Source organism: Martes martes (assembly GCF_963455335.1).
Source record: "Martes martes genome assembly, chromosome: 5".
Classification (NCBI taxonomy): Eukaryota; Metazoa; Chordata; class Mammalia; order Carnivora; family Mustelidae; genus Martes; species Martes martes.
This window is the reverse complement of record NC_137892.1, coordinates 105919752-105932082: the sequence shown is the minus strand read 5'-3', so window position 1 is coordinate 105932082 and position 12331 is coordinate 105919752. Positions and strand designations below refer to the sequence as shown.

Genomic DNA, 12331 nt, shown 5'->3' with positions numbered 1-12331 from the left:
TTTTTAACATTCTAACTGGTGTAAGGTGGTATCTCATTGTGGTTTTGATTTGTATTTCCCTGATGGTTAGTGATGTTGAGCACACTATATCAAAAACTAATGATGTACTGTATGGCGACTAACATAATAAAAAAAAAGAGAGATGGGGTCAGAGTGCTCATTGAACATAGATAAGAAAGAGATTGATGCCTTTTGACAAAAAAAGAGAGAAGGTTTCACCGTCCCATGGGACGTGAACTTGAGCTAGATGTTGAAAGACAGGAATGGGTTAAAGCAGAAGAAGCTGCAAGTAGAGGAATGGAGACAAGAGAGTTGACATCTGGGGCACCTGGGTGGCTGTCATTAGGCGTCTGCCTTTGGCTCAGGTCATGATTCCATGGTCCTGGGATCGAGCCCCACATCCTGCCAAGCAGGAAGCCTGCTTCTCCTCCTCCCACTTTCCCTGCTTGTGTTCCCTCTCTTGCTGTGTCTCTCTCTGTCAAATAAATAAATAAAATCTTTTAAAAAAATAGAGTTGGCATCTGTGGATTTGCAGAGGATTAAGAATGGCTGAATCATGGATAAGGCAGGAGTCCTAAGAGAGGAGTCTGAAGGTATGCAGGGACTGGATCTTAAAGGGCCTTGTATGCTATCCTAATGAATTTGAAATGTATTCTAAGAGCAGGGAAGAAAATTGTATTCTTTTCACCATGGAGATCTCTACCCATACCCACAGGGAAGGTATACCATTAAGTGATTCCATTCAGCACTTTCATTGAAACAAAAAGACAAGAAAACATCAGAAAGAGAGAGACCTAGAGAATAGGAAAAGAAAAAGGAAGTGAAGGAGTGGCATATCAAGAGTTGTTGTGTTTTTTTTCCTGCTGCAATTTTAGGCCTTAATTTTATATTTATGTGTCCATTTGTCAAGGAAGGAGTCAATTATGGCTTAAAGGGCCAGGAGAGGTGAGTCAGAGTTTTCCAGTTCTGCTGGTCTCAGCCATTGACTTAGCAGAGGCACATACTTCTTACTGTTGCTGAGGATGTTTGAGAGCTTCTCCTTGGGTGTACATGGTACTACCTTTTAGCTGACCCTGAGTGCATTAAAAGTGACCCAGAGCTTTTCTTCAAGCTAACATCTCCAGTGCTCCTTGGAGCTGCTACAGTGGGACCAAGCCAAGCAAGTCAACAACTTAAAAAAACAAAAAGAGAGTAGGTAGTTTCTAAGCTGAAAGATAGATGTATGGGGCTTATTATTATTATTTCCCTCTACTTTTATATATTTTCAAAATTTTATAATAAGCATATTTTCTTAAGTAATCTAATACCCAAGAAACTGGCATTAACAATTCAAATATGTTTTTATCCTCGTTAAATTTCTTTTCCTTTCATACAGTATTAAGCATGATTCTTATGTGTGTTCTTTCAGAGTATGTCTTCTATTTATAGTATATACCAAGAATGAAGCAACATAATGTGTGGGATATGGTACAAAGAAGAACAAATCATTTACAGCCCCTCCCCCCAAAAAATGTACAGCTGTGCAGGTTAGGGAGAGCAATTTATAAAATTGCCGTTGTATACTAAACATAGAGCAAATGTGGGTTCCTTCTTTGCTCTTTAAGTGCTGCCAATCTTCAGGAACAATATTTCTTTTGACCCTTAAGTTCTTTAACAGGCTTCATAAAAGGTACCCCACATATCTTCCCATTCTTCAGAGGACGATCGAGCGGTGGTATGGCGAGCCAGCATGTACCACTCCCATCTTAAAACTTATGGCAGAACTGATGCAAAATAGGTAAGAAGTGCACTGGGGGAGGGGGAAAAATCACTGTTCGACGGCATCTCCAGAAGTCAGATTTTCCTGCCTGGTATGTGTATATTCGCTTAGCAAGAACTCAGGAACCCGAAGTTTTCAAATAACCGGTGAAAGCCATAGAATTAGAGCCCCAGGTTGAGACCTCTTGGGGGTAAAAACGTAATACACTTAGGTGTGTGAGATGGAAGACTACGGCCACCATTATTTAAAATAGTCAAAGGCGCAGATGGAGGTAGGGCAGCTATTTTAACTCTTTCGCTGCTTAACTGCAATTCCGTAGACTTTTGAAGCAGGAAAGAAGTTTAGAAGTCTCTGAGTTGAGCTGCTTCTTTATGAAGAAGGGGACTGAGACCCAGAGCAGTTCATGGACTCATAGTTCATCTCAGGAGCCTCCGGGATTGTCCCTGCTTTGACTCCTAAGTTATCCTTCTTCCTCTTTGCCAGCGTGCACCTATGTGATGATTTATGTGCTCAACCTTCTCATTTAAGTAGCGATGACAATAAACAAGAGTGCATGTATCTGTTTGAATTAGTGTTTTCATTTGAGAGTGGGGAGGTAAATACCCAGTAGTGGGAACTGCTGGGTCATCTGGTGGTTCTAGTTTTAATTTTTTGAGCACCCTCCATACCTCTTTAAACAGTGGCTCCGCCGTTTTGCCTTCCACCAACAGTGCCCAGGGGTTCCTTTTTCTCCACATTCTCACCAACGCTTGTTATTTCTTGTCTTTTTGACTCTAGCCATTGTAACAGGTGTAAGGTGTAATCTCATAGTGGTTCTGAAACTAATATGACACTATATGTTAATAAAAATTTTTAAGACTGAAACAAATAGCAGCTACAACCCTTCCTTTTTTGGCAACAACAACACGTCTTGAAAATTGCCTAAAAACTTAAAAATAAAAAAAAATGCCCAGTTGACCTTATAATTGCACAGACGAGCAGATATTCAAATACTCTGCATATAAATATTAACAAAGATGTAGCTAAAAGAGAAAAACTGCAGAAAACTAATTGGTTTTACCTCTTTAAAATATGTCATTGTGAATATGGCTTTGCACCAAATTACCTGTCACTTAGCCATCCTGTTTCATCAGTTCCTCTTTGTAAACTACATGTTGAAAGGGAGCTAGCCAGACAGAGAAGGACTATGGACTGTAGCTGTAATTCCGCTCTCGTGCTGGGCTTTTTCCAGTAATAATTTAAAATCTATTAAACGAGGTGGGAAAAGACCTGGCAAATAAAGAAATGTGAGTATAATTCTTTTTGAGGCTATTCATTTTTTAAAAACTGTTCTCATATTCTCATATGTATCTTAGATACTAAAGGAAGGGTACCTATATATTTCATATTACAAATTTGTTTTTGATTATGATGTTTTCAACCAGATAATTGATATTATATATTGCTGCTATAACATTTAATACTAAATGAAAAAATCATTGCAGTATATATTTTATACCTGCCGTAGGCAAATGATTCATATCTATCTAGCACAACTGTTATAGTAAGTTCCTAGTGAAAATCTATAATCTGAGAAAATATGTTATCTTGTCTATATTTCTCCAGAATCTAATATGAATTATGTATGTTCATTTCTTTAGTCAGTAATTACATGCCAACTATCAAAAGTTCACAATATTTCTAATCAGTTATCATTGTACCTTATTCTAAAGCATTTTGAAAAAGCATGGAGAAGCAACAATTCATCATTCCTGGCAAAAGGACTTTAGCAAGTATCTTTGCTTTTTGGGCATTTCTTTGCTAAGTCCCGCTTTCATATTTTTTGCTAGTCCTTTAAAAATATATACCACTATTTTTTGAAAGCACAGAGACCAGGCATATCAGAGCCAACTAAAGACAAACTGATGTTAAAAAAACAAGTATTATGTCAGGATGGCATATCAGTCCTTTATCCTGTTCATACTGTTCCTGTACCCATCAGAAACCCGGGAAGTAGAATTGTTCTCATTTAGAACTTCTAGGACTTCTCTTTCTTTGAGCTATGTGCCATGGAAACTATAGTCTGAATGGGATTTAATGTATTTGAAATATGCCTAAAGTATCAGATGATTCATTTTGCATATGAGTAGTATTAAAAGTACCTAGACCTTCTGTCACTTTAAAATTTGTTTTAAAAATACGGATGGAGCACTACAGGAGATTACGAATGCAAACCTCTAGCCAGGAATTTATATAAACTTACATACACACACCTGTGTTTTTTTTATTACTCTCTGTCAACCACTTTGCATGAAAAGAAAAGAGAGGAGGTGGTCTGCCACGTAGGATGTCAAGATAATAGTTTTGATAGATAAAAGTGAATTCTTTGAATCAGCAAATGAATGAAATTAACTCTTCTTAATTGTCCTAATGTCTTTATAGTGAGAAGTCAGCACACATATTTTATCAACAGTTGTTTAATGGAGTGGCATTTTTTTTAAAAGGATAATTGTAGGGGCGCCTGGATGGCTTAGTCAGTTAAGCATCTGACTCTTGGTTTCTGCTCAGGTCATGATCTGGTGGGTTGTGAGATGGAGCCCCGCCCTGGGCTCTGTGCTCAATGGAGAGTCTGCTTGAGATTCTCGCCCTCTGCCCCTCCCCCCACTCACACTCATGCGTGCAGGCACACGGTCTCCCTCTCAAAAAAAAAAAAATCTTTTTTTAAAAGGGTAATTGTACTCTGCTACTTCTAATAAATGGAAATGCTAAGCACTTTCAATCTACATCTGGTTTCTTTATCTACATATAGAGTCTGATTTTTTTGCTGTATTTCTTAGATCTCAGCGTTTGAATTTTGATGTATCATCTCCTAATGGAATTCTTCTCTTCAGAGAAGCTAGTAAAATGATTTGCACTTACGGTGAGTATCTTTTTCCATATTTGTCTCAGCAATATAACTTTATCTCCTTGGAGAAAAGAAAGATGTTAGTTATTTTGTTCTTTTGAACCTTCCTATCTGTATGAATTTGTGAAGTGGGTGATAGGAGTGCGGAAAGCCAGGTACAGCTATCATATTGGCATCAAAAGTAAGTAAGCAGCACACCTTTGACTACAAATCATGCCTGACCAACTTGATGAATCTCTTTTGGATAAAATTGCAGTGTCAGTAAGCAAAGGGAATCCACTAGATAGAGTATTGAAAAGTTCCATCAGGGAATTTGCTATTGTGACTCAAGGAGCACTTAGACTAGTATGTCACCAGCACTGAATTTTGGAAAGATCTCCTCCTGAAGAGCAGTAAATATTTTATGACAGGGAATTTGGGGGCACTGCACCCTTAGAATCAGAGTTCTCTAGTAAAACTAGTCCTGTTCAATTATTGTCCAAAAAATTCAGCTAGCAGTTAGACTTGAGCCTTAGGACTACCATAAACCCTAATTCTTGCCAATTCTGACAGCTTCATCAAGGAAATCCTCAACTCTCTGAGATCTTTTTGGAACCTGGGAATGGGGGGGAGGATGGATAAGAATCCTCTGTTTAGTTTGCCCCACGCTGGCTGGATGCTGCCTACAGGCCGGGCTCCGTACAGTGCTCTTCTTGAGAGATGGTTCCCTGTGTCCTCTCCTCTTAGCCTGTGTTTTCTTTTTTGGCTGTTGGTTCTTACTTTTCCAAATCAGTAGCCAACTCTGAGTACATTTGGTCTCAAAAATTACCTGTGATTCTATTTTTTTTTTTTTTAGCACCTTGAAACAGATTTTACAAAATTTTGTAAAGCCTCTTTGAGTGTGTGTGAGTGTGAGTGTGTGCACACATATGCATAGGAACAACCACTAAAAGTGTATCACCTTTTTAAAAGTAAAAGCCTGGTTTTGTTTTGTTTTGTTTAAAAAAAAAAAAAGAAAGTGTTTTCACTTCAATTCAAAACCCACTCTGGATGATCATCTAAATGCATTATAGGCCTTTGTTTAAAATGCTTAGTCTTAATTGTACATTTGATTTTTAGAGTTTGAGACTATAAGTGTATGAAAACTACATAAAGCACCTATTTAAGGTAGTAATCTTGCACTCTCCTATATTCATCTGTACCAGCAACTACATTGTCACAATTTTATTTATCTGTTGAAAATAGACACTTTAGAATCAAATAAAATAGAAATGCTTTGCCTCCTAAAGGTAAAAATGGACCCCTTCTCGAATATTCTCAATGCAGTTCACTGTATTTCCAGTATATATCTAACTCCTTTCATTGTTTTACATTTCTGGACATTTTCCAAAACAGTATCTTAGAAAAAGCATAGTTTTGGGGATACCTGTGTGGCTTAGTTGGCTAAGCATCCAACTCTTGATGTCAGCTCAGGTCTTGATCTCAGAGTTGTGAATTCAAGCCCCCCACTGGGCTCCATGCTGGGTATGGGGCCTGCTAAAAAAGAAAAGAAAAGGCACAGTTTTGGGAAATTAAAAGCTCTGAGTCCCAATCAATCATAGTACCAACCCTTATTAACTCCATAACCCTCATTCAAGACACCATACTTCTTTGTTCCCAGTTTTCTCATACACAAAATTAGGAATAATGACTACCCCATGACCTACCCATCTACTTAGAAGAGGTGGTTAAGTGAGCTACTCCGGGTAAAGGGCTTGGCACAGGGTGTGACATGGAATAGCATTTGGCAAACATGCGTTTCCTTGGTCCAAAGCCATTCTCTTACATTCACAGAACCAGCTTTCTTTGGACAGGGCCCCACTGACCACATCACTTTTTGGTTCTGTTCCTGCTGGGACCACACTGTCCTGCTTTCTTCTGCCTATAATAAGTGCTTAGCTTCTATTTCCTTGCTTTTAAAAAGGAAATAATACTTCTTATTAGGGAAAAATATATGTATAAGAATTGCTTAGTAGTTGATAGAGCTTTAACTCTAGAAATGTCAGAATTCTGTTTTGAATCACAATTGTATCTTCTTTTTCTGGATCCGGTTTCTTTCACTAAGTGTAATTTTTTCCTTTGGGGCTTCTTCACTATTGCAGTAGGACTGATAAGAGCAGTGACTTTCTCGTCCAGTGTTACTGGACCTCTAGGACAGAATGTATGTCCAGCAAGTGACACCAGAAACAATCTCAGAACAATGCCAAATCTATAGGCTTTGAAAGCTACCCAGTCTTCCATCCCATTGTCCGACGTAGGCAAAAGCATTGTAGCAAAAGTTGAGAAACTTGACTATGTGAGGATTACATTGGAGGAAGAAGAGGAGCAGTCAGAAGGAGAGAGAGGAAGAGTGGAAAGAAGAGAAAGGAGGTAAAATAGAAAAGAGGAAAAAGCATTCTTGAGAAGGAAAGCCAGTACACTTTTTTTTACCCTAAAGAAAAACTAGGGGATTAAAGCAAGGCTCTGCACCTTGGCTTGGACTCATAATAATGGTAGCTTTTATTTTTTAATCAGCTCTTACATGCCTGCTCCTACACTAGACCATTTATCATTCATTAGCCTACTGAGTCCTCAGAGTGGGTATTATTTTCTGCCACTCAGTACTCATTTGGCCTTGGCCAAGTTGCTTAGCCTTTCTTGCTTCGCTCTCCTGTTAGATGGGGAAAAGAATACCTGCTTCATATGGTGGGCATGAGGTTCAGTCCAGTAGTGCCTGGCGAGCTCTTAGACCAGTTAGCTTCTAGGATGACTGTGAGGAAGAAACTGAAGCTCCAGAGATTACGAAACTTGCCAAAGACGGCATAGCTAGCAAGCAGTTGAATTCGAATTTCATTCAAAGTCTGAATAACTGCAAATGATAGTCCTGTAGGGCTCCATAGTCCTTAGTGCTACCCAGGAGCTGCCACAGCAAGTTCATGCCTTGGATATTTCTGAGGAAGCACAGTTCTTTAAAGGATGGTGATTTCTGTCCTAAAGCTTAAGGGAAACCAAAGGCTCAGTGGAAAAATGTCTTCTGCCTTCCACTGATTCCCATGCTGGCCCCCATCAGCCAAGCTGATTTGATCTCTCTTCACCCCCTTAATGTTTTATTACTCATGCTTTTACCTCTGGAGACTGTAATATGCTCATGGAGGGAGATCATGTGGTCCCCATCCAGGAGGCTGGAAGATGAGGGAGAGCGTGACTGGGAGGACACAGAAGAGCAGCTTTATTTATTTTTTTGGTAAGCCAAGTAGAAGGGAGGGGAAACCCATGGAGAAAAGAGGCCAGAACATTCTGTGATCCCTTCTGTCCCCATCTTGACTGGGTTTCTTCTCTGCTCACGTCTCATGAGCAGTGTTTGGGCAGTCAGTGGTTGGGGTGGTGCAGAGCCAGGAGGACTCTTTTTCATTTAAGCACCTGATTTGTTGCATATTTTGTGGAATACCTGTACCTTTCCTGCTCCTTGAGACTGGCAGAAAAATAATACTTTTGATATGCTGTTTTATTTATCTGCATTCTGTCATGATATACTTTGATGTAAGTTTTTAATTTTGCTTCAGCTCTCAGCTGTTCTCGCCGTTACAGCTCAGGGTCAGCAATGAGGTTAGCCACAGTAGCACAAAACAATTTCCTGTTTGTACTGCCCAGGTAACATTTGGATGAGGATTAAATTTTACCACATTTTCTACTAGCCCAAGCCTATTATTTCTAATGAGTTTTAAATTGCTTCAAGAACATGTATTTCAAAACTTAGTGCTGTGATCCATTCAGCCTGAGCAACTTAATAAAAGAAATTTCTTTCTTAAATTTTTGGTTAAAATGTTGCATGCAGTGTAATAAATGTTATTACTTTGGAAACCTACTTCTCAGTTTTAAGAACTGGATGTTTTTTATGCTCAATTTCCATTTGTCTAATCTTTTCTTCCCTTAGCCTCTGGGTACTGGTATCTTTAGTGACATCTATTGGTTGAAGAGTGCACAGAAGGGAGAAATAAGGATTATTCTCATAAGACTAGCCAAAATGGAACTGCTTTTATTCCTTCCTTAGATACCTGATTTAAGAAAGCTCAGTGTGTGAAAATCTAAACTTTAAAAATGGATGGAACAGTTACGATTACTCACTACATATAAGAATTTACATCAGTGTTCTTTAAAGCAGTATATATGCCCCAGGTGCATTTAAGGTATGACTTAATCGTATGCTTAAATTGGATTTGAAAAGCAATGTACAAGCCACTGTTATTTATCGTGACCTAGAAAACAGACCAGTGGTTTTCCAGCTGGGTTTTGCAGAGCCCAAGAGATCTCTGAAAGTACCATGGAGGCTTTCCAAATAGCGGGGAAGAAGGCACTCTCTTGCCACCTTGTCCAGAACCACCCGCTATGTAGTTGCACTAGGGTTTATTTGTAGAAAGGATCACCTTTTGAAAAGGTGATACATATTTTTTTTAAAGAGCTTGAAAACTACTGCCATGTACTATTAGAAGCGTAAGAATAAAGGATTATGATTGTATATTTATGTTTGAATGACTACAAAAAGATGGTTGAGGAATGCATTGGTCTTGAAATAACTAGAGACTTCATAAATGTCACCAGGAAATAATAGTTCTGGGAAACAAACTGTCCAGGAATACGCACGTGTTCCTATCTGAAACTTGCTTGGATAGATAGATCAGAAACTTGCTTGGATAGATAGACAGATAGATCCTATCTGAAACTTGCTTGGAGTGACAGAGTGACAAGAAAGTAGTAGAGTAGGACAGTAAAGCTCATGAAAGTCTTCTGAAGGCGGTGGAATGATCAATCCCTTGAGGATCCCAGCACCAGGATCAGGTGGCTTACAAAAGCAAGATCTCAAGGAACACGATCCACGCCAGATCCGCACATGCTGGATGTAGCTCCCCTTTGCACACAAGCAGGAAGTACTGAGTAAGCTGTCAGATAAGTGAAGGTGATCTCCAGACACGTGTGTACTGTTCAGTGGATTCTTTCATCCAGGCAGCTAGCATTTATTGAGCATTTACTATGTGTCCGATACTGTAAGAGTTACAAGGGATAGGAAAAGAAATAAGACACACAGAAAAAGAATCTTACTGGGACGCCTGAGTGGCTCAGTGGGTTGAGCTGCTGCCTTCGGCTCAGGTCATGATCCTAGGTCCTGGGATCGAGTCCCGCATCGGGCTCCTTGCTTGATGGGGAGCCTGCTTCTCTCTCTGCCTCTGCCTGCCACTCTGCCTGCTTGTGCACGCGCTCGCTCTCTCTCTCTCTCTCTCATAAATAAATAAATAAAATCTTTTAAAAAAAAAAGAAAAAGAATCTTACTGATTCTTCCTTCGAGGACGCTGAGTCCAGCAGGGTATTCAGTCAAGTAAATGAAGACTGAAGACTGCGTTGTGCTCACGTTTATGCTTGAGAAGCATAAGAAGTTTCTAACTCAAACTGAGGAGTCAAGCAAGGAAGTAGCTTTTGAAGGAATAGGATAAGGCCCAGAAGTTTGAAGATGTATTTCAAGCAGATGGTAGCTTTTACAAAATTCTATGAATGTAAAATATTAGCGTGGTATTAGCAAACTGCAGAATTTCAGAATTGCTATAGAGAATAGAAATTGAAAATTCTGATGATCTCATCATTCAGAGGTAACCATTATTAACAGTTTAGTGTGTGCTTTTCCATACTTTTTTATGTGTGTGTATATAGATATATTTTTCCAAAAGTGATATTATAATACACTTGCTATATGTAATTTGCCTTTTTTTTCTTATATCATGGCCATTGTTCCATATTAATATATATAAATTTATCATATCTTTTTTTTTAAGTTTTTTTTAAGTTTATTTAAGAGATCTCTACACCAGTGTGGGGCTCAAACTCACAACCCCGAGATTAAGAGTCACATACTGCCCTGACTGAGCCAGCCAGGTATCCTTACCATATCTTCTTAAATAGCTGTAAAATATTACATTTTATGGTCATACTATAGTTTATTTATTCACCTTTTATAAATGTAATTTTTTATAAACATGTAATTTTTCACTACTGGACTCTCTGTGTCAGTTAGCAACTTTGTATATTTAGCTCTGTGAGCTTCATTCATTCAGCAGATGTATACTGGGAGCAACATGCACTGTACCTGACTTTTCGGATACATTCGTGAACAAAGCAGAAAAAGACATTATTTAGTATGTTAGACGGTAATAAGTGCAATGGAAAAAAGGAAGAAGGAAAGAAAGTCAGGAGAAGGAACATTAGAAGTGCCAGGGATTGGAAAACATGTTACAGTAAATTAAGTAAAGTGCTAGAGATAAGCCTCATTGAGAAGGTGAAGGTGTAGAAGAGATTTTGCATTTTTTAATGTAAATCCTCTGAATCTAGATCTTGAGACTTGTCTAGAAGGGCACTTCTAAATGCTGGAAGCTAATCCCAAAAAACCAAAGCAACAACAAAAATGGTTTCTCAGAAAAGGACGGAGAATATAAAAAGGAAAAACCCAAACAATATAAGCTAATAATGAGGAAAATATTTCTAATAAGCTGAATTCTGTGTATCAGGAGTCCTCTGTGCTTCGCAGTTTTTTCCCCTCATTATTTAGTGAGAGTTCTTTTCCTGCCACACCTGTACCGAGTTAGAACAGCAATTCCATGGCACGTGTGCCCCCCACTCTGGCCCAGGATGGCCTTTGGCTAGATCATCTGTTCACTTCACCGTGTTTTTTCCCTGAGGCCCAGGGCAGCCTCTGCACCTACCCCACCCCCCACCCCCGCCCTAGACCTAATGGTAAGAATGTAACAGTACCTCATTCCCCTGCATGCAGTTATGGCCTTGTAGTAGTGAGAAACAATTAGAGATTTTCCTTTTGATTCTAAACTCTGGAAGTCTTTATTTCATTAAGGAAAGGATCATTTTCTTTTGTGCTGGGACAGTGGTACCAAAGTGTCAACTGTCACTGGCTTTGGTGGCGGCCAGGCTGACCCTGCCTTCACTGCCAGCTGTCCGTCAGTGTCATGGAGATCTCCCTTCCAGAAACTTCCATCCCCAAGGAAGGAAGGAAGTGGGACTTGCCAGGCATGGGGTGCAACAGGGAAACAAGGAGGACCGTCACACCCCTAAAGGAACTTCAAAACCAGACTTCGACCCTGTTACTTTTGTTTGCAGTAGTGTGAATCTGACTGTGAGATTTTAAGCTATATGAGGGCAGGGCATCCAATTTCAGTTAAGTATTGTTGAATAATAACACATATTGAATAGAGCTGAATTATAGTGAATAAGTGACTTGGCTGAGCCTTCTCTCCCGTGATCTTTCATCACCACCATGGAATGCTGAGGCCCCTGAGCACGGTGAGATGCAGTTTCCTATTTCGAAGGTATTACTCATTCTACTTTTCCAAGATCATGATGGTAACCATAATACTAATTAATTTATTTAATTAAAATAACGCAGATGTGTCTGAAACAGCCCAAAGGCAAGCTATGTATATGAAGTTGCAACTTTAGCACAGAAATAAAAGTTGCGATTCTAAATAAGTAATCCTTATTAATGAAGGTTATCCAGCACTTTAAGATCAAAATTTCTCTCCTGTCACAGTTCTAGGTCTGCCTCTTCCATCTTTTGCTGCAGAATATAAGACCTCTTTAATTCTCCCATAAGGACATCAGCATAAAAAGGCCACCAAAGGTGACCTGATTTTCTC

At 39.2% G+C, this 12331-nt stretch overlaps 1 protein-coding gene across 1 annotated transcript in view; it reads left to right on the top strand.

Moving 5' to 3' along the window:
• RANBP17 (RAN binding protein 17) overlaps positions 1 to 12331 on the top strand; it is a 319731-nt gene that overhangs the window by 262332 nt on the left and 45068 nt on the right. Inside the window, exons 22-23 of the mRNA XM_080805045.1 lie at positions 1670 to 1777; positions 4576 to 4658. Of these exons, the coding sequence (XP_080661171.1) occupies positions 1670 to 1777; positions 4576 to 4658 (191 nt within the window). The remainder of the gene's footprint in view (positions 1 to 1669; positions 1778 to 4575; positions 4659 to 12331) is intronic.